Source organism: Scleropages formosus, chromosome 2 (genome assembly GCF_900964775.1).
Source record: "Scleropages formosus chromosome 2, fSclFor1.1, whole genome shotgun sequence".
Taxonomy (NCBI): Eukaryota; Metazoa; Chordata; class Actinopteri; order Osteoglossiformes; family Osteoglossidae; genus Scleropages; species Scleropages formosus.
Genome location: NC_041807.1, coordinates 41,346,665 through 41,374,655, shown reverse-complemented (window position 1 = coordinate 41,374,655; position 27,991 = coordinate 41,346,665). Strand labels below are relative to the sequence as shown.

General features: G+C 46.2%; 1 protein-coding gene across 2 annotated transcripts; it reads left to right on the top strand.

Annotated features, from left to right (window-relative positions):
* The first annotated feature begins 67 nt into the window (after nt 1-67).
* ube4b (ubiquitination factor E4B, UFD2 homolog (S. cerevisiae)) lies at nt 68-26,528 on the top strand. 2 transcript variants are annotated; one of them, XM_018733949.1, is made up of 27 exons: nt 68-397; nt 2,460-2,631; nt 5,801-6,026; nt 6,179-6,266; nt 6,448-6,598; nt 7,136-7,361; nt 11,596-11,740; nt 11,991-12,091; nt 12,332-12,446; nt 12,919-13,002; nt 13,092-13,148; nt 13,450-13,566; nt 14,173-14,271; nt 14,650-14,763; nt 15,301-15,499; nt 16,146-16,284; nt 17,112-17,211; nt 17,493-17,620; nt 17,919-18,017; nt 19,445-19,680; nt 20,915-21,041; nt 21,946-22,090; nt 22,401-22,535; nt 22,620-22,811; nt 23,310-23,484; nt 24,113-24,259; nt 25,544-26,528. In XM_018733949.1, the coding sequence occupies exons 1-27, from the start codon at nt 374-376 to the stop codon at nt 25,606-25,608; spliced, it is 3,606 nt and encodes a 1,201-aa protein (XP_018589465.1). In that variant the 5' UTR covers nt 68-373; the 3' UTR covers nt 25,609-26,528. The 2 variants fall into 2 exon arrangements, with proteins under 2 accessions (XP_018589465.1, XP_018589466.1); XM_018733950.2 differs by lacking the exons at nt 68-397; nt 2,460-2,631; nt 5,801-6,026; ... (1 more) ...; nt 6,448-6,598; nt 7,136-7,361 and adding an exon at nt 10,298-10,410.
* The last annotated feature ends 1,463 nt before the right edge of the window (nt 26,529-27,991 follow it).

Genomic DNA, 27,991 nt, shown 5'->3' with positions numbered 1-27,991 from the left:
CGCTGTGGGGCGGTGAATGTGATGTCACGCCACGAGGCGGAGCGCGCGGCACCGGCTCTGTCACGTGACAAGAGAGCAAGATGGCAGCGGTGCTCGTCTGACGACTAGTGGCACTTATTTGTGTTTGTTTTTCTGTTGTCGCAGTTCGGGCAGAAAGTCGCAATAACTGAACGACGCACATTAGCGCTGCTTTATTTCTTTAAAAAAACAAAAAAAGTTGAGGTGGCGCGAAGGCCGAGCTCCTCCGTCGTGTGGTCAGCGATGCAGCTGCGTTCGTGCTGAGGGGCAGCTGGCTAGCTAGCGGTTAGCTCTCCGGCTAGCTACCTAGCTAGCGAGCGACACAACTCGGTCAAAAATTAAAAGAAGAAGGGCGATGGAAGAGCTGAGTGCCGACGAGGTAGGCCCGGCCGGCGTAGGTGCTTGGTATAGCTGCGGTCTTTGTCGTGAAGGAGTTATTAGCGCGAGCTGAGCTGAGGCTGAGCTCCTGCCGTGGGCAGTCTGTGTGTGTGTCACTGTCACTGTCAGTGAGTGAGTCAGTCTCACAGTGAGTGAGCACGAGGAGTGAAAAATAACAATGAAGTACTTCGTATTTCATATCATCTGCAGCACTAGATTGCCGCCCCACTCATGTTAAATTATGTCAATAACGATGTCATATGATTATGAGTGGGGTAAAAACACGGTAAATAGTACCAGCTTGAAGCTTGCTGCCACTGATTTTCATTCAGTACTGTAAAACTTTGCTATCCCTACAGTATCATGGTAAAAGTTGAGTACAGTAACAAGTTCAATACCACCAGTACACCACAGTACCAGATATGTCAGTCCAGTGTGTGTTACTATACCACTCTACTCACTGTCAGTACAGTATTGTACCAGATCTCAGTCCAGTACCAGTGTTATACCACTTTACTGTCAGTACAGTACAAGTTCAGTACCATTGAATTTGTTGTATCAGCTTACTGACATCTCAATACCTGGACAGTGTCGGATCAGTACTACTTTACTGTCAGGTCAGTACCAGCACACTGAGGGGACAGGGAGCTTGTCAGTCACTTCTGTGGGATTATTAATTATTTGGGTTTATTTTTATTTAATAGTTTTCATTTTCTGTATTTATAATCCCAGTAGAACTTAGTGACTGCAGTTCTGTGATCTTTTTAAATTAAGCATGGTAAGAAAGGTAAACGCATGGTACTTTAGAGGAAGTGGTTCATTGGACCTCAGTTATTGCGAACTTCACTTGCCCTTAGAAGTTGTAGGTTCATGTCCTTACTGGGCAAGGATTGCATTATCCTTATTTTTAAAGTAAATTTTTGTAAATATTCCTGTTTAATGGTCAGTCCTGTTATTTGGTTGATTGAACAAGAAAATGAGTGGCCAGTATTTCTTATGTCAAATTACTTGTGATTATTTTCTTTATGCCGATTCGTAATTTTCACACTTTTATATTAAAGGGAATGCTTCCTTTGTACTTCACCGCCAATACGATTATAAAGTATAGAGTCATGTTTCTGGTTAGTGTGACCTTTGTGTGGATTATTACACTTTAATAATGTTCTTGTGCAGGTTGCCATGGTTTATATTCCTCAGCAGATGGTTTCCTATTTACTTATCCAGGTTATCCTTATTTGCCATTCCAGACTCAAAAGGCTACACTTTATTTCTCTTTCTCTCAGTGAAAGTGCTCTTTTTCGTATTCTTTTTTGTGCGCACAGTTAGTTTTAACTATGTTTCATCAGTGTCATAAAACTTAACCATGGAGTTTTGAAGTTACTGGAGTATTTTTTGTGGTTAAAGACATGACTGTTATTGCAATGTTTTTTTTTTTTTTTTGCTTTGTACTCTGGTCCTGTGTTCCCGTGTGGTTTCTTTGCTCCGGGCTCTTCGTGTGCTTTCTACACTGTTCCCATTAACCTTCCTTGGACATAAAGGCTGTCCTCGGCAGCTGAAACGAACCAACTGGATGACAAAAAAAATAATTTCAGCGAGCAAGCGAGAGAAAGAGATGTCCTTTTGTTCAGATCATTGTGCCTTGAGCACAAGGAACACTGAGAGCCCTTTTCTTTGGTCTCCGTTGTGTTTTTTTGGAGCCGTGACCCAGCTGTAAGTAAGATTTGTGTCCTCCTCAGTTGCTTATTCTTTGCTCTGTAATAGACAACAGTGACTGAATCCCAGAGAAGTTTGCGGATTTCATTTTGTCATGAAAGGCAGTTAGTGAAACCGAAAGGTAATCGGGGACTGAAACAGATGAGCTACTTTTCCTGGTATTTGTGATATAAAGTGTTTGACCTGACTGTTTTTAAACGTCAGATGGTGCCTGTTTTTTTTACTCTGGATTGGCAAGGCGGTGTTCAGGATTTGATCATGGTGGGCTGGACATATAGATGATTTGATGGATGCAGTCATTTGTCCTGCACCTGGTGGTTAAGTAGCTTCCTGCGGTATCTCCCCTGCAGATCCGGAGACGGCGGCTGGCCCGGCTGGCGGGGGGACAAAGTTCCCAACCCCCGACCCCTCTCAGCACCCCACTGACGTCCCCGCAGAGAGAGACCCCTCCGGGACCCTCCCATGCACTGGCGCTCAGTGTCAATGCCGTCACGTTGGCCACCTCCCCTGTCGGGGCTCCAGGTACATACCAGATAAAAACTGAACCCACACACACGGTTGCAGTGAACTGAGCCCACACATGGCTTGCAGAAGTCACTCAGTCAGTATAAAATACCAAATGGTCTAACAGTCATTTTACAGAGATATTTCAAATGACATCAAAAATGGGTACAAATCAGAAAATTTGAGGACAGCTTTTAGAAAACATCTACATGCAGTTTCTAATTGCAGAGAAAAAACAAACCTTTCCTCTGAAAACCTTGTCGAGTGGTAGCATATTACAGTGATTATATAACTCCTAACTGGATTGTGGGAGGAGAAGCCCGTTTTCTTTCTTCCCCTTGCTGATCATTTTAAGTGGTTTACAGTATTTAACCTTTTTATGCAGCAGGGTATTCTTAATGGAGTAATTCAGGGTCAAAACTTTTGACTTGGAGTACAGAAGCAGGAACTGGGAGTGGAGGTTTGCTTGGCTCCCTTCAGGTTACAAGCCCAGGTCCTGAAATGTGCTGCTGCTTCTTTTAATATTAAACTACAAATATGTCACACAGAATAGCTAAATGGACAGTGATTTCAGTTTTGATCATATTCGCAATTATTACGTAGTGACCCAAATGTGGGCTGCAAACTCTATTAGATTCTGTTTTTTTCCTGCTCTGTGATGAAGTCCTGTGTTTTTGTGGTTTTCTCAATGTCTTAAATAGGGTAAATGGGAAAAGCTGCAGAAAGAATGTTTTTGATTCTGCATTAGTAAAAATGAGGGCATGTTCCTCAACCCCCGCATTGTTTTGAACACGGTGCTGCTCACATTTATCTGCCTTGTTTTGCTGCAGTCCTGTATCTTTCTGTATTCTGAGCGGATAAGATCCACCACACCCATCCGTACAGAGTGAGATATTGTTCTCCTTACCTGTTTGGGGGATGATGGATGTACTTTGGATGACATTATATTACTGATATGACAAAGCGGCCTTTTTAAAAGCAGTATCTTAACTCAATGTTTGCGATTTTTGCTCAGTATGGTGGCTTTCATCTCTGTTGCTTGTTTTCTGGGGCAGTTTGGAGCTTCTCTCCCTGGAAGATATGGATCGAGTGTGGTCCTTATCCCTACTGTTGCCTTGTGAGCCTAGAACAAAACATGACTTGCTGCTATTCAGCCTTCCTGAAAGTAGTGTTGGAGCCCATTTGCCCTAGTGTACAGGAGGTGCTGTAGGGCAGGCTTGATTTCCAGCTGATGCTCTGCCATGGAGGAGAATGTGCTCCACATCCCGTGCTGCCAAAATGCTTGCTTTTGTCTGTCAGTTTCTATGGACTTGGCTCAGGTTTGTGACTCATAGGATGGTACGTTCTCCTTACTTTGCCCACGTTAACACCTTGCTGTTGAAGTGTCCTCTACTGTGTAGCTGCATTCTAAATGTTCTCTAGACCTGACCCAAGTTTACCCCTCTTCCTGAAATTCCTTCTCATGCTTATTTTATTCTTGGTGCTGGGCCCATTGTAATCCTGCATCTGAATCCAGTGCTTATGGCTGGACTGATTCCTGCATCTTGGCCTAATATCAACTTGCTGTGTGATGGTGAGTTCAGGGATTATATCTGAAAGACCCTCTTTGTCCTTTATGTGAGGCTTAGCTGAATTATGTTCTCTTGACACTTATTTACCTCCTGTGACATGGACACACAGGAAAGAAGAGCTGTAGCTCTGTTTTGTGAATTCACACTTAAGCTTCTTATTCATAGGCCACTGACCCCGAAGGGCCGTTTCAGCCTTAGATGGGAACCTTTTGTGTAACTGATTGTTCAGGTCCGTAGTACAACGTTTAGAAGCAGGGTGCCCTGATGTTTATGGTCTAACAGAAGGATATACATTTACAATTTTAAAGAACTCACATTTTAAACTGCACAATACAAGTACGTTTTAGTACCAAATGTACCAGTTCCACTGTTTTGACCTTGGTTTTGTGGGGTGAAACAGTGTCTGTCCTAAGAGAATGAGCAACATTTTGTTTCTGAGAACATAGATGTTTGGAGAAGGCATGCTGTTTACTTGTCTGTGCACATGTTATATGTGCTTATTTGTTTAAAGTCACCTGCAGTGTAATATTTATTCTTTTGTATGATTTAAATGTGAGCCATACTCAAGCGTCCATACAGTGCTGCTGGGAAGTATGTAAAGGCCTCGTGTCCCTTAGTTTTACCGCAAAAAGGATATTTAATGAGAATCAGTGTTTCTCATGTGACATAACAGGTGTGTAATGACCAATTCCATATGTTGCTTTAGAGGAAAGCATGTGTGTAGTAGAAATACGCTAGTAGTGCAGAGGTAAAAAATAAGTGAATCCGAAGATGTATTGGTTAAACCAAGTAGGTAAGTGCAGTCAGGTGTGTGGATCATAGTAATTTTTTAATTTTATACATTTATTTCAAGATTTACATTTTTAAGTTTGTTTTAATATTTCATAAAAGAATAATGACCATCCTTATAGGGTTCACATACTTTCAAGCAGCACTATATGCACTTTTGACATTAGGTACTAGCAAGGTAATGAGTCATTCCTAAAACAAGCAGCAAGTGGCAGCAGTCTTAGTCTGTGACCAGTGGGGCTCAGGATAACCCCAGAAAATGTAAATATATACCGAAATTGGTTTCAGGTGATAGTGTTAAGTCCAGTATGGAGGTGGTTCCTCTTTATGGAGAGCATCCTTCTAGACTGACCTACAGAGAGAGCTCAGTGCAGGTGATGAAATGCAGAAAGTATGAGTCATTCCTGGGATTGGAAGGTGTTCTGGGACAGCAGAGACAGCGGGGAGGTCAGCAGCCTGCGTCCAGTGGTGCGTGCTCTCCATCGTGGTATTTATAGTTCTGCCTGAGTTCAGTGTCCTGAAAGGCTGCTGTTGGCTGTAAAATGATATCTCTGTAGCTGACTGCATTGGTTTACCACGGTGAATATACACAGCAATCTCTGCTGTCCTTCATGCAGTCACTGAGTCTTGGTGGAAGCCTCTAGAAGTGAATGTGTGTTATAGGATATTGCTGTGTGTGTTGACTTCTTAACCACTCACCCAGAATGGCTTGGGGTACATATTTTACATTGTTTCTACACCTTTCAATGTTCACAAGTACAACTCAGTTTGACCAGTATGACCTGTCCACTGTGCTAACCAAGAGCATGTCCCCTTTTTCTCCCCAGGGGGGGCGTACCGCAGCCAGAGCAGCGAAGGCGTCAGCTCCCTGTCCAGCTCTCCCTCCAACAGCCTGGAGACCCATTCGCAGATCCTCTCTCGCTCCCCATCCAACAGCCTGGAGACCCACTCCCAGACCCTGTCTCGCTCTCCATCCAGCAGCCTGGAGACCCACTCCCAGATTCTGTCCCGGTCTCAGAGCATGGACATTGACACGGCCTCTTCTGAGAAGAGGTAGGGTGGTCTGCTGAATCGAAGCTGCTCTAAGCATCAGTCGGTGACTGTAGTTGTCTGTGATGTGATGGGCAGATGTTGCGGTGTGCGCCTTGTACTGTGACTAAGCACTGTTAACCTTCTCTGTTGTGTAACCCCAAACCCCACCCTAGTGCATCTCAGGTCGATGTGGACTCAGGGATAGAGAACATGGAGGTGGAGGATGGCGATCGCAGGGACAAGAGGAACCTGGCAGACAAGGTATTCGACAGGGCATGGGAATAATATGCAAAATATATTGCGCTTTGATTCATAAACCGTCATGACCGCACACACCTGTTACTGCTTGGGAAAACCTGTCTGCCCACTGTATCCCCAGGGTGTGTGTGTGTGTGTGTGTGTATATGAAGTCGCACGCTCTTGTGTTTTTCTTCCTGCCAAGGACCCGTCCTCCAGCTCTGCTCCTGAGGTGAGTGGAGAGCAGGCCCTGCAGCTCATCAGCAGGATCCTGCGTGTGTCCTGGAAGGAACAGGGCCGTGATGTCATCTTCCTACCGTCACTGGCTACCCAGTTCCGCCACAGCCCCAAGGACGGTGGGTCGCTGGACTCACCTTATCACACATAATTTTCTCCATTTGCTTTTTTTTTTTTTTTCTCCTTTCTTTGCACAGGCTTCCATTGTATAACAATTATAATTTTTTTTTTGGAAATTTGCTCACAAGGTTTATTCTTAATTCATTACGTGTATTTTGATGGTATGCGGTACATGTGCTTGTTCCTGAGTTCTCCTAATATGTCAGTTTGCTATTCAAGGGAAGCCTCTAGTATCATTGTAAGAACTTAGGCTTCTCAACAGCATAGTTTAAAGTGTAGGGATCGTGTGAAATGTTTAATTGAAAATGTCTTTAAAATTTAATTAGTTGTTCAATTTTTGAGATTTCTTAGACATGAGTTGTTTTTCATGACCAGCTGATTTGGTTGTCTGAAGTGTATGTGTCTGTCTTCTATACATGAGCAAGAGTACAACGCAAGATCTTGTGTAATCACAATGAAGAGTCCGGTTGTTTGCATCTGTGTTATTGTGTGAAGTGCAGTCAGTAATCTTTTGTTAAACCTTTTTCTCACCCCAGTGTACTCGGACTTCAAGGATTTGATTGGCCAGATTCTCATGGAAGTCCTCCTGGTCTCCACTCAGACACGGGTTGACAGTCCAGTTGCGAGTCTGACTGCCACATCCCAGCCGATTGCGGCTTCTAAATCTCCGAACCGCCACCTGTCCCTTGTCCCTCCTTCCAGCCAGGGAAGCAGCCCAATGCTGTCAGCTCCGGGTTCGCTTGGGCCCAGCTCTCTGTCCAGGCAAGTGCTGGTTTTGTTGTGGCTTCCTGGGTGAGAACCTTTTATTACTGATTCTTTTTATTTCTCAAACTCAGCGCTCCCTGGTGCTGGTCAGATCCGGACAGTAAGTGGTTCTGGTTTTAGAGAAGTTAATACAGTGAGCAGATGTTCTCAGGCAAATAAAATATAAACCTTGTGTCAAGGTTTTTGAACTGTTTGTCTGATACCGCCATGTTGCACATCCTTCCAGTAGCTCCTCTAGAAGTGGCATTCAGATGGCAAATACATAGATAATCACAGCAGTTGGTGTTGGTCTCATTTATGTAGCTGTCAGGAGATCAGGAGAGCTGTGGCTTTCAAAGAGATGGGTTTGAGACCTTTCTTGAATGTGGGAAAGATTCAGCAGCTCGGAGGGACACGGGGAGTTCATTCCACCATGTTGTGGCCAAAACAGAGAAACGGTGAGCTTTAGATTTCGGACCTCTTGTGTCTGGGACCACCAAGTGGCCAGAGGTGGAGAATTTCAGTGCTCTTGCTGGGCTGTACAGATTGATCACCTTGAAGGTACTGGGGTGCAGGTCTTTCGACTGTCTTTTAGGTCTTGAACTTGATACAAGCAGATACAAGGAGCCAATGTGTGTGAGACGAGGATGGAGAGACATATGGTAATGCTCTGGCAGGTCAAACACAATTTGTCTGGCATTCTGTATCAGCCAGAGAGGTTTGATGGTGGAGACTAGAAGACCAAACAGAAGGGAATTGTAGTGGTCCAGGTGGCCATGGTCTGACCCAGAGCTGTGTGGAATGTGTCGTGAGATATGAGTAGATCTGCTGGACTGGGAAGAAGACTAGACTGGAGTGAGTTGTTACACCCAGCCTCTTGATCAATGAAACAGATGAAATGAGCAAACAGTCCAGTTTGAAAGAGTTCATCTTTCAGCAAGTGGGTGAACCTGGTGGGAGATGCTGAGCTGTAGATGGTGGTCAGTTGTCCAGACAGAGATATGAGGCAGACCTGCAGCAGTGCAAGGATCATCTGAAGAATCTGCCTCCTTTGGTTTTTAAACCCAGTTTGAGATGAGACCTCAGTTTGAATAAAGTGAAAGTCTGAACAGTTAGTACAGCTGGTAGTTTGTAGAACATGTTGAGTTCGTGTTACCTGACCAAGAGTATAACACTGTTCACTACTTCACATTTCACCTGATGCCTTTTGGTGCTTCGCTAGCTTGTAAGCCACTGTGCCATCTGCTGTCACACTCCAGGCGGTACTGGTTCTTTGGGTCTTTGATGTTGATTCGGTCCTGTTTCCTGACCAAACCAGGACCGATATGAGTCCTTTGAGATGTGACATTGTCCGCCCTATTCTGCAATGCTCATTTCAGTCTGTACGAGTGCAGTCCACATCCACACACCGGAGATGTGGTCACAGCACCTTCTCCGTCCCACATGGCCGTTACCGCTCTGCCCTTTACTGCGCCCTCTGCCTCTCCTCCACCACTGCCCGGCCCATCTGACCTGGGGGCTTCCCAACGTCATCCCACCACCCCAGTGCCAATCTCCCCGAGGTACCAGCCCTACTCTGTCAGTTCTCCTCCGGGGACGACCTCCTCTTCCCCTGTTACCAGATGTGTCTCTGGGGGTACCGCACCCCCTAGCCTTCATCGCTCTAACCCAAGGCCCCAGTCCCTGTCTCACAGTGGGTCCTGGTTCCGCCACACCTCCTCCTCACCCGGTCGGGCTGCCTGGATCTCCCCGAGGTACCTTCACTGTGGTGGGTCCTGGTGCCCCCAGTTTGTGTGAAAGTCCCAGCCTGTCTTCCCCCAAATCACTAACAGCCACTGGCTATGGTTTTCTGACTGCCGTGAGCATCAGCCTGTATGCGTTTAACTTTTTAATCTTTGTTGGGTATTAATTGATTATAGCGTCACTTGGATCAGCTGTTTTGATTGGTAACAACAACATAATAGTTGTGATTTAAACACACCTCCTTCCATGAATTGCTTTCACTTTGTGTTTTCCAGAGCCTGTCACTGGCTCTCCAAGATCAGCTTTTGACTGTGATACCGTCTACACACTCGGCATGTAACTTCATTTCCTGTCAGCAGAATGAATTTTATCAGTTGCTAAGTTTTAAAATAAAGATTCTGATCAATCAAAAAGCATTTTCTCAAGAGCAGGATCATGAAAGATGAATCCAAGGACAATGTGCTGTGATCACTGTCAGAGGTGAAACATAACAATAAAGAGCATGCAGATAATCCATAGCAAATACGAAGTGCGTTATTATAAAAACTGTGAAAGTGAATTGGCAGGTTTAGTTCTGTCTGCATTGGTGATCTGTCACTTATGACATGGTTCCAAATCTCCTCTTAAATAAACCATGAGAACATACAAGCAATTAACATGCATGAATGCCACATTGTGTAATAAGGCTTTGTTATATTTTTCACTAATTTCACACATTATTCCTGTTAAAGGAATACTAATATAGCATTCTGGTTTTTCCTTTTTTGTGCTGCACTGATGTTCTCCCTTTCATTGCTAAGTCTTATCTTGTTTTGTTTTTTTTCCCCCTTTCAGCACCACCAGAACACACTTTTTTGCTTGCTAGTCATTTTAAATATAAAGTTGAAGGGAATCGCCAACAAACAGCTTTGTAAACAAAACAGTCACTGCTAGACAACCAGATGCTGACTGAGACCCAAGCAGTAACAGTTATAAGGCATCTAGACCCTCATTTGGGAGAAGCAGGAATTGCAGACTTGATGTCAACAAACTCAGGGGCCGTTTGCAGTTGGCCACCTGCCTTCTACTGCTGTCAGTTCAAATGTCCCACAGGAAGCAGAGTGGAGTCTGGAAGTGCTGCCCTGTTCCTTTCAGATTTTACTTTCACATTTCTATTTCCTTGTGCCCTCACCCCCCCCCCCCCCCCCCCATGCTGCCCTGCCTACCTCACCTCTCCCAGCCGCCACCCCCTCCTCCTCTTTGCCCCTTTCGATGCTTCTACAGACAGCAGTGGCGAAGAGTCAGAGGAGGAAGACGCTATGTTGTTGGGTCGGTTCAGGCCCAGGTATTGCTGCCTGCCCGCTTGCCTTCTGTTCTGTGTGAGCCCAGACTGATCCACGTGACTCGGCATGTCAGTAAAAACACCCCAATCACATGCTTGACACAAAAGATCCTATATAAGGAGTGATGGGTAGCAGCCAAACACTGCTGCAATGTCCTGAGTCTGACAGAGAGGAGGGAATGTCCCAGCAGCCGAAGTGAACTTGGAAATGAGCTCTGTCTCATAGAAAGCAGATTGGCACTATTCTGTCCTTTTTGTCAAGATCAGCCCAATGAGGTTACATCGAATGGCGAAAGACAGCGACTTGAGTCCTCCTTGTTTCCTTGTTTGTAAAGGACTTTGCTTCAGTTTTGGTTATTTCTGGTAAAGTAACACATGAAGTCGTTCTGCAGATTTTTAGTGCAAGTCCCAAGCTGTGTTCGCCCCTTGTCTCCCTCTTACACACACAACGCACAGGTAACTGTCCTTCTGGCCACTGCAGAGCTGTTCCTTACTGGTTCAAGAGGACAGCTCTTCTATAGCAGTGGAGCGACACTGGCATGATGTCAGAAGGATAGACGTGTTGCCCTCAGGGAAAGGACCCATTCAGTGGAGTGCCTGAGTGTGTGAAAGCGCTCTCTGCGCTGTACTCCTTTGATGGGACACCCCACTGGAGCATTTGCCCTTGAACTGCCCGTTGAAAGGCCACACGCAGATTAGCTGTGTGCTGCGCTTCCACTTTGTGGCGAGAGAAAAGTTCTTGGATTTGCTGCTTAATTGTTTGCCTGCTGATGGAGGACTGGTCACCCTCACACGCTTCACCAGCAGCTGTTTGCAGTGTTAACACTGATGTGAAGGTTTGCTGTGCAGAGTGACTACTCACCTGTCTCTGGCCCTGTTCTCTACTTAGCTGCAGACTGCAGTGGAGTAGTGGTGGGCTTTAACCATCACTGTTTTGGTCCTGTGTCTGACTTCATCACTTGTGCTCCTTGCTGTGCTGTATCTGAGTCTCAAGTTGTTAAAGATCTTCAAGGAGTCATTAATTTTTTAAAGATTTCCCCCTTAGCAGAGAGTAGTTCTCAGCTGTATGTATTTGCTTTCAGCAGTAAGTCATTTGGACCTGCTGGGTGCTATTAGCCCATCTTTACCTTCTGTCCTTTGCTCTCCTGTCCTTATGTGATGCTGTGGTTTTCTCCTCCGGCCTCACAGTCTGGCTACGTGTGGGGGACCTGGCTCAGGGTCCGACGGCAGCAGTGACCGCTTCACCATCGAGACGTGCAAGGAGACCGAGATGCTCAATTACCTCATTGAGCGCTTTGACAGCGTGGGCATGGAGGAGAGGAAGGCGCCCAAGGTTTGTGGGGAAACCCATGTTCTCACATGTAGAGTGGGGAGAAGCCTCATCGTTGCATCCAGCTGTATGGCGACAGTGACATAGCAACAGGCAGCTTCATGCCAGTGCACAGTCAGAAAACTTTGTCACAATAGTGCGTTGTGTTCACCTGCCCCGTGAAATGCCCTAGTGTGTGTAGGACAGCCCGGGTTAGTGTGCGGTGGTTCAGGGTGGGTGTATCATTGCATCCTCCCTATGTCTCTTCTTTCAGATGTGTAGCCAGCCGTGTGTAAGCCAGCTACTGAGCAACCTGCGGTCACAGTGCATCTCCCACAGCGTGCTGGTGCTCCTGGGGACCCTCACCCAGCCCAGGTCTGTGTGCCACCCCTGCACCTCAATGTACTCGTCACTCGGGGCACCGGCTGGCTCACCTTACAGAGGAACCCGTTCTGCTGAGCAAGTGTTTCCCCTTCTCACTGGGTTTTCTCAGCGGGTCTGCTCTTCGTTTCCCAGTGCCGTTTAGGAAAAACTGCCTCAGATGGGTTGTTTCTCCAACTCACTACTGAAATCGTGTGTCCTGAATAAAACCCCTGGTATGCTTGTCTTTGACAGGCCTCCACTGCAGCCGTCCCTGCTCGTTCCCTACATGCTGTGCCGGAACCTTCCGTATGGCTTCATCCAAGAGCTGGTTCGCTCCACCCACCAGGAAGCGGAGCTGTTCAAGCAGGTGGGATCCTGAGTCGAGTGTACAGGGGTACCGGACACACCGATGACAGTGTTTCTCAAGCATTGTTTGCATGTTGGGGTAATGAAGGGGAGGAAAAAACCCACTTGGCGGTTGCCTCTCTTATTACATACACTTTAACGGGAAGTGTGTCCTTGCTCATTTTCAGTCTAATATGCGACAGAGATCAGATTTCATAGTTGAGTAAATGGTGACGCTCAGTATGGTAAAGCTGTGGGAATTTCATTCATCTTCAGTTAGACAAAGAGAATTTTAACCTGCACAAAGGCACTTTTTCATTTTTTACTGAAGAACAAAGGAATGAATTTAGGGGTTCATACATAAGGGTGGATGTTTCAGCAGCATCTAGGGACAGTGCTGTGTGAGCTCCTGATATGTGTCACACGTTGCTGTTTTTCTCCTCACATCCAAAGAACCATGTGTGATTCTTGGAAATGTGATACTCTTGTTGCAGATCTTGACTCCTGTCCTTCTGGGGTTGCGCATGGCGGTGAAAGAGTGCTCCTTCGACACAGACAACTTCAAATACCCACTCATGGTAAGGGAGCCAACAGTGGAGTAGCGTGCTGGTCGCGAATATAAAGATTGATGAGTATGGCAGACTTTTCCCACTTTTTCTCCCTCTAGGCTTTAGCCGAGCTCTGTGAAATAAAGTTTGGGAAAATGCATCCTGTGTGCAGTCTGGTGAGTTTGTAGTAAAAGGAACCATTTTACCTGTGTCATACACATTGGTCTGTGTTGTAACAGTAGCACTGATAATAGTGAAAAATTAACACTTTATTTAGGAGGTCCTTTTCAGATGTGCACACTGAGTTTAGTCAAAGAGCAACTACAAAACAGCATGATTACATCACCAGTGTGGCCACTGATACATGTGTTTGTCTTCACTGAAGCAGTACAGGATGTGGTATTTGAACCCAGAACCTTGTGGTGCTGTGCCGTGTGTTTGGGTGGTGTGATTTGGCCTCTGTCCACCCTGCTGCAGATCACCTCCATGCCTCTGTGGTGTCCTGATGCCCTGAGTCCAGCGGTGGGGCGGGAGGTGCAGTCGCTGTCCTACCTAGGCGCGTTCTTCAGCCTGTCCGTCTTCTCTGAGGATGATGTGAGTGCAGCTGTGTGTCAGCGAAGAGCTAACTGCGTACCTAGGGCACCACTGAGATCAAAGAAACTTGAAATGTCCCTCCGTTTTTCCAGCTTTACTTAGTAACACAGTGTTTGTCCATGAGGACTGCCGTCACCAGCATGGTGGTGTGTAACGCTGAACTAACGGGGAGCAACGTGACTGCTCCAGAACAGCACATTTCCCAGAATTTTTTTTTAAGTGTCTTTCCTCAAGTCAAGTCAAGCTTTGTTGTCATTCCACTACATGTGTGGACACACAGTGGGACGAAATGTCTTGTCTCGCAGGACCACGGTGCTGCGTAAATAAGCATAAATATAAACATACAACACTAGACATAAGGACAGTTTTTAGACCTACATAGCTAACTTACTAAGTCGGTAATCTAAATATACATATACTATAAACAGTTAACTATACATACACATAACCTAAGACACTTCACTTATTCATTCTTTAGTTCATTCATTTCAGAACTTGTTTTTCTGCTACTTCGGTTACAACCCCCCACAATTGTCTATGTAAATAAATTGCCTGGTGTTGAAGCCTCTGTGGTTGAATCCCATTCTTCCCTATTTCATTCTCCAGCCCAGAGTGGGAGACAAGTACTTCTCAGGGCCAGCCATCACAATGGAGAACACGCGTGTGGTCAGCCAGTCTCTGCAGCACTACCTGGAGTCCGCTCGGGTTCGTACCCAATTCCTGCTACAGGAGACTTGTACTCCCCGCAGAGCTTCTGCCCTCTCAGAGTCTCAGCCCACCATATAGCTGTGTGCTCTTAGAAAGAGCTCTTCTATGACACCCACACCTTTTGGAATCAATAGGAACATATACAGTGGTTCCTGTAAACTGCAGATTCACGTATTTTCAAAGATAGTTTCCAGTCTACTTATTTAGGTTTCATAGTGATGGCTATAATGAGATGATGTAAAGGTGATGATTAGGAACAAGTAGAGGAACCAGTGTGATCTGTTTCTCACCACCCCTGAGTGGTCGTTATTTACGCCTGTTTGTGAAACCCACCAGCCATTGTTAACGCTGTCGCTCTCTGCTCTTCTCTACCAGGGAGACCTTTTCAAGATCGTCCACAGCATCTTGCTGAACGGGGAGACGCGAGAGGCTGCGCTCAGCTACATGGCTGCTGTGGTGAACCGCAACACCAGAAAAGCTCAGATGCAGGTGAGGAGAAAGCGGCTGGACCTTCCAGTCTGTTTTGTGTCTTGCTGAAGTTTCGGCTCTCGCAGGCAGTCAGTCATACTAAAGGCAAATGAGGTGGATGGGTGGGGTGGCTGTGGAGAGAAGAGAAGAATAAAGGAAGTGAGAGAGGGCTTTACGTGAAAAGACTCGCACGTACCTGCGCCGAGGCTGATGCTTGATGTCCTGCGTGCTCACTGTCAGAGGATGGCAAGAGGAATGTTGAATACTGTGCAGTCTCTAATGCGGAGCCATCTTCCATATGAAAGCATCATGTCCAGATCTTTTATCGTCACTTAATGCATGATACCAAAGTCAGGGCGTCATTCATCTCATAAGTGGCAGAAAAGACCATGTGGTACTAATTTTGTTACTTACCGATATATTATACTGCTTCTCTTGCCCAGACCTGCATAGCTTCTTGCTGTTTTTTTTCATCCAGCATGATGTGGCGGATGCAGTCTCGTCTTTCACAGCAACTTCACTGATTGCAGATGATGTCCCCTCTCCTTCACCCCGCAGACAGATGACAAGCTGGTGTCCACGGATGGCTTCATGCTGAACTTCCTCTGGGTCCTGCAGCAGCTGAGCATGAAGATCAAGCTGGAGACGGTAGACCCGTCCTACATCTTCCACCCGCGGTGTCGACTGAGCATGCCCATGGAGGAGACGCGACTGAAGACCTCCATGGAGGAGCTGAAAGCCTGGCTGGCTGAGCTGCGTGAGTGTGATCCCTCCCACCCCACCACTCCATCAAACAGCTGTGGTTATGGCTCCCGGCCCATTGGAGTAAGAGTGTGTGTCTTACTGATCGCAGGACTCTGCATTATCTAGATGGCAGAGATTTAGAGTGGTCCTGCCATCTGTTCCAGCACATGCTCTCAGTGTGGGATTGAACACTTCACTTTCACGTGTTGGCTTGGTGGGCATCACTCTCTGCATACCATTTCTTAACCCACTTTACGTCTTTAAATGGGGTACTTTCTTGAGAACAGAAACTTGGTGTGCATTATGTTTACTTGCCTCTCCTACTGCTCTTGTCATATGGGGCAGCTGATGGCGTAGAGGTTAGAGCTACTGCCTTTGGGTTCAAATCCCAGCTGTAGTACCCTTGAGCAAGGTACTTATTACCGTAAATTGCTCCAGTAATATTAGCCAGGTGAATAAATTAATAAATAATTGTAAGCTGCTTTGGAGAAAAGTGTGAGGTAAATGAATAAATGTAAATGTGTGGGTCCTTTCACAGCTAGTGGAATTTAAAGGATTCCTTTACCTTTAGAGCTAAAAATAGTGAATAATGAAATGACACAATCTAATACACAGCCTATTCTGTGTGTGTGTTGTGTTCTTGTTCTCCCTCCCAACAGATGACAGTCCGTCCAAGTTCCCAGATCCCAAGTTCCCCACAGAGTGTTTCTTCCTCACGTTGCACACACACCACCTGTCGGTTCTGCCAGCCTGTCGCCGCTACATCCGCCGCCTGCGGGCCATCCGAGAGCTCAACAGGTGTGTGTGGTCTCTGGGCCACTCATCCTTCTGGGTTTGCTGACCATCTCCATTTTACCAATACCCTTTCTGTACATGTTTGGCTGCTGCTAATGTGCGTGGAGCTGAGTTTGTCACAGTGGATTTTTTACATGATGGGCAATGAACTATATGCCTTACCTCTGAGGTACAATAGTGTCTTTATTCAGATTGCTGCTGTTATTGTATTAAACTGCTTAGCAATGAACGCTGAGGACTGTGTGCCTTGCCTGAGAGGTGGAGTCAAAGTGAAGCTCTGGCAATCTGCTGCCAAAAAGAGGCTTCGCTGTGTTTTGTTTACTGCACTTTCACATATCTGTGCAGATGCACCTCCTGCAGGAGGCAAAGTGAATAGCAGTGTGATTTCTCCATCAGTAATGGGAATTTAAAAATAATTTATGTTGCATACACAAGAAAAATGACCAGCCCTTTAATAAATTATGAGCAAGCCTTGAGCCATTTTCCTGAAAAAAGATTTTTGTACTGTAGTAGTCTACCCTGACAATTTGATGTAAGCAGACCCTGGCTGCTCTGTGCTGTGAGAAGTGGACTCAAGGGAACAGCTGGTATGATGCCTCGATTTGAGTGTATGTGTGTGTGCATCTCTGGGGCAGCAGGTGTAGCAGTAGCTAAAGCTTGTAACTGGCTGGTTGCTGGTTCAAACTCTGCTCTCAGCTACTGCTCAACCATCCCAGAAATGCTCCCACAGGAGGTCAGACAGTGCAATGTGCTTCAGATACAAGTGGTCACTAATAACAGTAGTGATAATGAAGGTATTGTGTGTGTGCGTGCATATGTGTCTCCTCCAGGACGGTGGAGGACTTGAGGAGCAGCGAGAGCCAATGGAAGGAGTCCCCTCTAGCTCGGCGACACCGTGAGATGCTGAAGAGGTGCAAGACCCAGCTGAAGGTGCGTCACGGTGGGCTGGGTTCAGAGCCCAGCACTAGAACTCGCCTTCCCGTATCAGGTCACTGAACACGTTGGAGTGTTTGTCCCAGGAGGAACGGTGGAATCGATCGGCTTGGGCACGTTATCATCTTCACCCGTTTCACGTAATACATCCTTCAGAGACAAGCAGCTTGTAGTGGGGCCAACAACATCTCAGTTGGAGGTTCTCTGCTCATGGGTTCAGGGCCCAGTTTGTGGCGACAGGTACTTTGACGCTGTTCCATGTCCTGCTGTGCCTGCAGAAACTGCTCCGTGCCAAAGCCTGCGCAGATGCTGGACTCCTGGACGAAAACCTGCTGCGCAGGTGTCTGCAGTTCTACAGCATGCTCATCCAGCTGCTGCTGCGCATTGTGGACCCCGCCTACCCAAAGTGAGTCACGCCCCCACAATGTGTGAGGGCTAGGATAAGTGTTGGCACAGATTTAAATGCTTATTAGCATAAAACCAAGCAGGTGGTTTACTGGGTTTAATGGAATCAGTTTGTTGCTTGAATGCTGCAAATTAACATCCCTGAAAGAGTCATTCAGCTGCCCACTTGAGCAAGGAAGCTGGTAAACTTGAGCCTGTGATTAAAACTTCATTTGTGTACGAAGCAAATGAAATTCAAACCACATTAGGCTTTAGTGTGTTTTAGTAAGACATTGGCGTCCTGCTTCCTCTTCTCTTAGTGTCACTCTGCCGCTGAACACAGAAGTGTCCAGGAACTTTGCAGCACTGCCAGAGTTCTACATCGAGGATGTGGCTGAGTTCCTGCTCTTCGTTGTGCAGTGAGTCCACGGTCTGCTCTCGATGCGTTTAGAGCCCCCTGGGGGTCATTGGGTTTGAGTGGTGTTTATGTGGGACCTCGGTGAGTTTTACTGGTTGTGAAATAGCAGCACAAACCTTATGTCTTGGTGAGTAAGGAAAGTCTGTTAATATTCCGAAGGGCATCACCTGGAAATGTTGAACAGGCTTTGGTTGCAGTGAAATGGGGTAAGATGGTAGAACACAGTGCTCATACGGTTCAAGCTTCAACCACAACTCTTAACACAATATCACTGCAAGACAAGGTGCTTTTTTTTTCTTTTTTTTTTTTTTTTGAAAGAGGTAGACTGACTCTGTCCCATATAGTCGGATCCCAGTTTTCGATGGAAATTTTTGTACGGTGTGGCAAAATGCAAACTATGGTTGGTGCAGTGCCCTAACTTTTATAGACTGATTTCAAGCATAATATGGATTTGTCTTTATTACACACTGGATTCTTACCTTGCAAAAACAGTTGGCAGCAGAAGTCTGTTCATAACTCAATTTGTTTGTAACTCCAAAATGACTTTTGCCACTAAGTCGCAGTCAATAAAAACCTAATACAGACATTCCCCAGTCTGCCCCCAGATATACCTGTAATAGAAATATAGTTGCACAGCTGTTGCCTGGTGCCTCACTGCACTTGAACTGTGGTTTAAGATCTTGGGTTCGATACCCACTTGCTCTTTGCAGAGTTTGCTTTATCCTCTGTTTTTACGTGGGTCTCCTCCCACTGTGCTGAGACACCCACTGAAGGCAGCACTGGCAAACCACTTCCTTGCCTTCTCTTACTATGGAAACCACATGCATGGCTGCTGTGTGTTGACATCTGCTTAACAGCACTTGCACATACCCTTTACCTTAAAGCAATAATAATAGAAAATACTTTATAAGACTATATTTGTATTTTTTTTTCCCTTTGAGCTATATTAAAATATAGAATAACTGGAAAAAAATACTGTCTCCACAAACCCCTGTTCAGTACAGCTTATTAACTAATCTTCGTTCCTCATCTAGTTATTGATCACCAGCACTCAAGAACCTCTGACAGGAACTGTAAACACTGTGGAAGGGAGTTGAATTAACACTAATCTAGTTTGATTGCTCTGTACAGCAGTATCTGCCTGGATGTTAAATACATGTCACGTGCTCTTCTACAGACAAATTTTTAGAAATACATGTAAAAGTAAATAAACTGGAGAATACATTTTTAAGTCTTTGTATCTCAACTATTTGTAACATGAGGAGATGGTGTATAGCCCTGTTATATCTTTACTGGACAACAGATATGACTGTTCTTCTCTCTGTGTGTATGTACATGTGCAGTACAGGCCTGTTTTACAGGTGTATCTGCATTTTGTGGCTGTGTGTGTAGACTGACAGCCCTGCACCTCCTCCTTACCTGCGACAGGTATTCCCCCCAAGTTCTGTACGAGCCCTGCACTCAGGACGTGGCGACCTTCCTCGTCGTATTCACCTGCAGCCAGAGCTACATCCGCAACCCATACCTGATGGCCAAGCTGGTGGAGGTGCTGTTTGTCAGCAGCCCGTCGGTGCAGCCGCGCACGCAGCGCTTTGCTGAGATGGTGGAGAACCACCCGCTGGCTGTGAAGCAGCTCGTTCCTGCCCTCATGAAGTTCTACGCAGGTGAGTAGGGGGATGGGGCTGGCTGCACATGGAGCATCGCTGAAATTTGTCCACCAGCTGCATCTGATTGTTGTAAAGTGTAACAGGCAGTGGGGGTGAAAAGCTGCTACCAGGGATGTCAGGGAATGACTTGGGGCTCTTCATGATGACTCTTGATGAGTAGCTATATGTAACTCTGGGTTCAATACAGTGACTTTTCCAACACCTACCTGGGGTTAATAACTTTTGATAACATTTACTTTCTTCCTTGGTGTTAATTTATTCAGCACACAAATGTCATAGCTAGCTGGCTTTTCCCTGGCTGCCAGCAAATGAAGAACTTCAACATAAATAAATGGTTGTTCTTAAAATTAATTTTGAAAGACATATTTTGAAAAGCTTTGGATAGAGAGTATAGTAATTAAATATCAGTAGCTGTGTTATTTGTGCAAGCTGAGTATTACTTCACACGTATCATGCTCGTATTGCTGTAGGTCCCCCTACATACGGGTTGAATTATGACAGAGAGTTGGTCCATAACTTGGAACACTTTTTGTCGAATGTGATGCAGCAGGCAAGGGGCTTGTCATCAGTTCTATATACAGCTACTGGTGTGATGTGCACCAAAAAAACACAATTGCTTTTGGACTAAGTAACTGTACTTCGAGAATTTCGTGTCCGTGTCTGCCTCTTGGTAAAATGACCTTTGATTTACTCCGAGTTGTATGTCGCTTTGGAGAAAGGCGTCTGATAAATGAATAATTGTAGATGTAACGGTCAGCAATGTGATTTCTGCGGGGTGGGAGACAACAGTGGGAGATTTTGGACGTGAAGAGACTTTGGACTCCTCCGTCCCACTCAGCAGCTCGTGGAGACCAGACTGGCAGACAGCCCGTCCCTCCAGTGAGCTGGGATGCCTCTTGTACACACCTGCACATTCTGAGTCTCCCGGCAGGGCTGCTTACAATACATTGTAAATAAAAAACCATGGACAGAGCTAGAGCAGGGTGTTGATGAGCTCAAGGCAGCTCCTACTATTCGCAATGGCAATCTGTCGGCGCATCAGGTGACGCTTTGGCGCGTGATTAAAATTGATATGACATCTCTCTTTGTGAAAATCAAATTCTAAATGCTTCTCAAATGTTTCTAACGTGGAAACTTTGTTACTCGTAAGTTCCAAAGTAGGGGCCCTACTGCACTGTGTACTTCTTGAAGACATATTTTATCTAAATAAAGTTTCTCTTTCTATCCCCAGATGTGGAGCACACAGGCGCCACCAACGAGTTCTATGACAAGTTCACCATCCGCTACCACATCAGCACTATCTTCAAGAGTCTGTGGCAGAACGCAGGTCACCACGGTACCTTCCTGGAGGAATTCAAGTGAGTGTGCTGCAGGATGTCACCCACCCCCGGGGGACAGAATGTCCACCACGCAGTGTCCTCCTAGCTTTACAGAGCTCTCAGACTAAGTTTGTGGGCTGTGTAATTGAAGCTCTGGGTAGTTACTGAACTGGGGGTGGAAAACTGACCATACCTGATGGGACCCTAAAGGACACAGAGCCAATTCCTACCACACATCCACCTGGCGCCGAGCCATCTGTTTTTGTCCGTTCCGGAGAACATACCTTTAAGCATATCTCCTAAACTGTACCTGCTACATTGCTGAGTCCTAAGGTATCTTATAGAGGACATGCAATTCTTTTAAATGCTGCCACGTGTTCGGAGGTGGAGCCTGTATAACTTCCTGTAAAACCAAGAAATACTGTATATCCAAAAAAAATTTTCTTGGGTTCCAGGATTATACGGAGAATTATATTCATTAAATTAGTAGATGCTTTTGTCTAAAGTGAATTTCAATGAACAATTTGTAGTAGTGTCAACATGCCTGTTCACCCAAGGTGACTTAAAGTACTAGATACACAACATTATGCTGTGTGCAGTGTGTCACTTGTATATACCCCAGTGCAACACACTCCTCTCTCACAAACTACGGGCATTGTACAGAACTCGAGAACATACAAACACCACACGGACCAAGCAGGGATCGAACCCACGTCCTCTTACACCACCCAGGTGCCCTAAAACAACAGCTCTTACCGCAGCGTCACCGTGCCGCTCAGCGTTTTAGTTGTTTATTTCCTGGAATGCATCTCCATGGTTGCACACTAGCTACCCTGACTAAAGTGGTTCTTTCTTAGGCAGCTTTCTAAGGAATGTATATTTAGCCAAAAAGCAGTTGTTGCAATGTGGAGTTGGCAGCTCTGACCACCTGGTTTCCCTGCAGCTCTGGCAAGCAGTTTGTGCGCTACATCAACATGCTGATCAACGACACCACGTTCCTTCTCGACGAGAGCCTGGAGTCGCTCAAGCGCATCCACGAGGTGCAGGAGGAGATGAAGAACAAGGAGCTGTGGGAGCAGATGCCCAGGGTCAGTGGAGGGCCTCAAGGGGGACAGGCACGGGGGGGGTCTTCATGCAGGAAGTGTGGCTCCACATTAAAGACAGAGACAGGAAGTGGCCCTTTTATCGATGGAAGTGCTAGCGTAGGTGCTTCGGCAGTGCACTTTGAAGCGGGAGGCTTGTTTATGCCGTCATATAAGGTGATGTAGCTTCTTGAGGGTACAAGCAGTCGGCTCCCCCTTGGGTTGCTATTTTCTGCATTCTCAACTGCTACTCCACCTGCTGATTAATTGTGACACTGCACCCACCCCCCCCATCTCTTCCTCCCGGCACACACAGGAGCAGCAGCAGAGCAGGCAGTCCCAGCTCACACAGGACGAGCGCGTCTGTCGCTCTTACCTGGCGCTGGCCACCGAGACCGTGGAGATGTTCCACCTGCTCACCAAGCAGGTCCAGAAGCCGTTCCTGCGCCCAGTGAGTAACCACACCCGTCCTCGCTCTCATCTCCTCCTGTGCTGAGTTGTACTTGCGTCCTCATTACGGCACGCTGTCCTGAAGGAGCTGGGCCCCCGGCTGGCTGCCATGCTCAACTTCAACCTCCAGCAGCTGTGTGGCCCCAAGTGCCGCGACCTGAAGGTGGAGAACCCAGAGAAGTACGGCTTCGAGCCCAAGAAGCTGCTGGACCAGCTCACCGACATCTACCTGCAGCTGGACTGCGCGCGGTTCGCCAAGGCCATCGCCGATGACCAGGTGACTCGGTGAAGGGAAAATGAAAATCAGCAAGCTGATCTGAGGAAACATGGGAAAAGTACAGAAAGTAACTTACTAGAGCAGCAGAACACTACGGGAGAACAGTAAAGGTTCACTCTGGTAAATGTCATTTAGTCATTTTTGCAAACTAAGGTTCTTTACACAGATTTTCCATTTGCATAGCAGGGAAAATCTTACTCTATCAATTCAGGGTAAGTACTTTGTTCAAGGCCACTAGAGCAGGCACTGGAATTGGAACCCTGGTCTTTTGATGGCCAAACGACAGATCCAAGGCCTACACCTTGTGGTCCCGCAGATGACATGAGGCCTCCTTACTGTGTTCTTGAGTAAAACCTGCACATTTAAAGGACTGTAGCAGTGCAGGAGAACAATGCAGAAATATGGACGTAGTAGTGTTAGCTCCATGCCAGGGTGTGACTGGGAAGGCCGTCGCTTTGAGCGGCTCCGTGTTATATCCCGTCTGCTGTCGCGCCTCAGCGCTCCTACAGCAGGGAGCTCTTCGAAGAGGTCATCTCCAAGATGCGGAAAGCTGGCATCAAGTCCACCATCGCCGTGGAGAAGTTCAAATTGCTGTCAGAGAAGGTGGAGGAAATTGTCGCCAAGAACTCACAGTCAGAGATGGACTACAGTGATGCGCCTGACGAGTTCAAAGGCAAGTGGACATTGTTCAGGGGTGCTGACTCTCGAACCTGCAGGGTGTAGCTTCTGCCAGCATCCATCAATCCATCAAATAGTTTATCGTCATGTATTTAACAGAGGTTGTTAAACAGCGGTCCCTGGGTGTGGTTTCACATCATTCAAATTAGAGTAAAAAAAAAAACTTGTTTTTGCCAGGGTCGTGGTAAAATATAGTATACGGAAAGCTCTAGGTCAAGGTGGTTGCTGGAAGTATTATGGTTTGTTTTGGTTTGCTCTACACACATGGCAGAGGTTGCAAGAAAATTAGCCAAAATGCATGCAGATGAGTTAGTGGGTGACATGAGCTATCAGTGGGGGCATGTTAACAGTTGCTAAGGTAACGCTTGTTTGTTGTGTGCCTTCTACCAGTTTCATTACACTGCGTTTGATGTAATCAATTACTTTTACCTGTTTCGGGAATATTTGTCAGGCATGTTCAGGTTTAGCTAGATCCTCCTCTTCCACAGTTTTGCCCCCCCCCCCCCCCCTTGTGGTTTAAAATGTCAGGATATGTTTTGTGTCTCTCTGAGTGGAACCAGACATGCTGTACATCACTCTGTGTCTTTAAGTGACTGCGTGTGTTTCCTGCTTTGTGCTTGCAGACCCGTTGATGGACACTCTGATGAGCGACCCCGTACAGTTGCCCTCTGGCCACATCATGGACCGCTCGGTGATTCTGCGCCACCTGCTCAACTCCCCCACGGACCCGTTTAACAGACAACCACTGACCGAGAGCATGCTGGAGTCAGGTACACAGCGAACCCATTACCCCGGCGTTCTGCCTGCTTAAACACTGCTCCGGCACGGCTTCCTGTATTGTTTCAATTAGAGAACATAATTATAAAATATGCTGTACGCACCCTGGCTCTTTATATTCCCAGCATCAAGCTGTGTGTTTTTCAATATTGTTATTATTAAATGCAATTTCTTTACCTGAACCAGTTTTCAAATTTTCTAATATCTGTCTGTATATTGGAATGAACGCAACTTGTATTTACTAAACAAGCTGATAGGAGGCAGTAAAGAGCACCCAAACAGAGTAGGAGTGTGGTACCTCCTTCATGTAACTCACTTCCACAGTGTTTACTCTGCTGTTCCTGAATGTCAATGATCAATAACTAGTCCAGGACTGTTTTGATGGGATGAATTGGTCAATAATCATCAACAAAAGCTGTATTCAAGATTTTTACAGAACCTTACCAGAAACTAAACTGGGGCTTGTCTGTATTAGTAATCTTTTATCAATGTAGTACAGGTATGTGGCGCTTAACGACGGGGATACATTCTGTGAAACCAGTCGCAGTGCGACTTTGTCGTTGAGCGAACACCAAAGAGTGTACTTAGACAGTCGTAGGTTTAACGTCGCTTAACGACATTTCGATTAACGACTGACCCCATTTACAATGGTGGTCCCATAAGATTAAATGGAGCTGAAAAGCGTAGCGCAACATGTTACGTGTTCGTGATGGTGATGCTGGTGTAAACAAAGTTTACTGTAAAACAGTATGCTGTGTTACACCGGCAGCAGGGTTATGAATCTTGTTTACCATATCTCTTGACTGCATCGAGTCTATATCATCTAGGTTTGTATAAGAACACTTTATGTTTGCACAACGATGAAATCGCCTAATGACACATTTCCCAGAACGTATCTCTGTCGTTAAGTGACTCATATATTTTTATGGAAATACCGTTGTATATCCGGTCCGTCGCTGCCCGAAACGTTGTAAAGTGGCGCATGCCTGTAATTCTAATAATTTAATAGTAATTTTATCTTTATTTTTAAACACTGCTCTATATATTGGGTTACCATATATCATGGTCAATTTGAAACATCCAGACATTTTAAAATGCATAAAAATCGACACATTAAAATATTCCGGGAGAATAACCCTTTTGCATGTTGTGAGCGTGTGCGAGCGCCTGGGTGTAAACCTTCCTATGTTTACATTATCCCGCAACACCTGCATACGGCCCTGTCTCTCATGTGGAGTATGAGCAATCGTCCTGCGTTCGTCTTCTCCCTGCTGCAGTTCCTGAGCTGAAGCTGCGGATCCAGGCGTGGATGCGGGAGAAGCAGGGGGGCCGAGTTCCGTAGCGGCTGCCCCCCACCCACACACTCCCGACCGTCACGGCACTCGCCTCTCGAGGACTCGGCATCGTCAGGGAAGACGACCAGACGCAGACCCCTCCTTCCATTGTTTAAGGTCTTAACGGCTATTCGTTCCACTCTGTCCCCTGTAGTAATCTGCTCCCGGTTTTGTACGTACCGGTGCTGTGCTCGTACCTTGAGATGAAGTAATGTATGCGGAGGGGCGGGGCTCAGTTGAACGCCACTGTTTCTCTTCTACTTCCTGTACCTGCACAAGGCCCCGTCTCTTCACTCAGGAGACCTGGATGAGGTCAGAGCAGCTTCTGTGACTATTCTTTTCTCTCCTCCTTTCTTACCCTGGCAAGTGTGTGAAGTCGCCGTGGAGTCAGTCGCCTCTGACTTGACTGCTTCTGCTCAACCGTAGCGCGAACGAGGCCGGTGGGCAGGGCAGCTCCGCCACATGGTGCCACTAGGAACAGGCAGCGATGCCACTGGAGCTGCGTCCTGCCCTGACCGGTCGAAGCTGCAGCTTTAAAAACCCACGCTAGAACGTCTCGTGGGAAGAAATATAAAAAAACCAGCAAAGGTTTGATCATTTGTGAAGGAAGTACCTGTTGATGAATGGAAAAAAGAGATGTGAAATCCTTTGCATTTCGTTTAGAAGAGTCTCCTGTGTAGTGTGCATGGCGTGGCCCCTCTCAGAGCTCTGTCGGGACCGGGGCTCCCTGCGTCGGAGAACGGTGGGACTCGTCGCATGAACACCCAAAAGTATCGCACCCGAGACCCCCCCCCTCGGTGGACTTGTGAATTATGAATAAACAGTTTGTATTATTTAAAAGGGACGCTGTACAGGAATGTGTGTTGTTGCCATGGAGTTGTGTTGGAATCCAGGACTTTTCGTTATAATAAACGGTGATGCAAACGCCTTTTGAGTGCTCTCTCTGCTTTGATTTTAACACCATGTGGGCGAGTCTTTGACAAATAAATAGACCAAAGGTGAAGGTTTGACACAGGTTTAATGTAGAGGTGCAGGGTACGAACCGTGAGCGACGTGCTGATCCCAGCAGAGGTGGAGACTCTTGGACTGAAACTAACGATGCGTGTGTTGAAGAACATGGCTTTGGGACTGGTGGCATCACCTGTTCAGGTGTGTGTTTCAAATGTCACACAGTTTGAGTTATGAGTAACTGCAGTTAGTCATCTACAATTCCCATAACAAAACTCAGAAATCCCAACTAGTCAAGCTTCAAACAAGGTGGACAGCCCCCCCCCGCCCCATGTGGGGCATGGCTTTCCTGTGCATCTCAGCTGTGTCTGCTGGCATCTCAAATCTCATGACTGTCATCTATAACAATAATGATCCTTGAAACAAAAAAAAAGTCAAAGTGCTAAGGACTGAAAAGGCAAAGAAAAGTATTACCCATCAGTTTAAACTCAAAGTGACAACAAGCACAGAACTCTGGAAAGGCAAAATCATTATTAGTGACTGACTTACTATTCATTTATTGCAAACGATACTTTATGGACCACGGTCGTGAGTGACCAACAGAACTATAGAAAATTCCCTCTCTAGGTAACATTCTGATATGTATTTACACAATGCATTTTAAAAGCAGTTTCACAATACACAGGTTGTAAATTGAAAACCATTTACAATTAATATCAGCATTTAAATTATTACATAGAAGAATGAGTCCATCATGAAGAAGCACTTGTCCAAAGCAGGTTTATGGTAATTCAGAGCCTCTCCCAGAAACACAGGGTGTGAGATGGTTGTCTTGGACAGGACTGAGTGTAATGAATTACCATTAATGAAGAGATCTTTTTTTCATGAGAATTCTCTGTGTGAACAGACCTTTGTAATAAAACTACACTCTGTACATGAAGAAAGCCTGTTTATGATGGAATATATGGACATACTGGATGAAATGCAGGTGACTATTGGATCATTATTGCTCAGTTCTCCCAATGACAGACAGGCAGCAGATAGTGAGGCTGGGAAAATTCTCATCCAAAACTCGCACAATCAGTACTGGAGCCCCCCAGGGATGTGTGCTCTCCCCACTGCTCTTCTCCCTGTACACCAACGACTGCACCGCAAAAGACCCCTCTGTCAAACTCCTGAAGTTTGCAGACGACACCACACTCATCGGTCTCATCTGGAATGGCGACGAGTCTGCTTACAGACAGGAGGTCCAAGAACTGGCTGTCTGGTGCAGTCATAACAACCTGGAGCTGAACACGCTCAAAACAGTGGAGATGATCGTAGACTTCAGGAGAAACACCTCAGCATTATCCCCACTCACCATCATGAACAGCACTGTGGCAACAGTGGAGTCATTCAGGTACCTGGGCACCACCATCTCACAGGACCTGAAGTGGGAGTTCC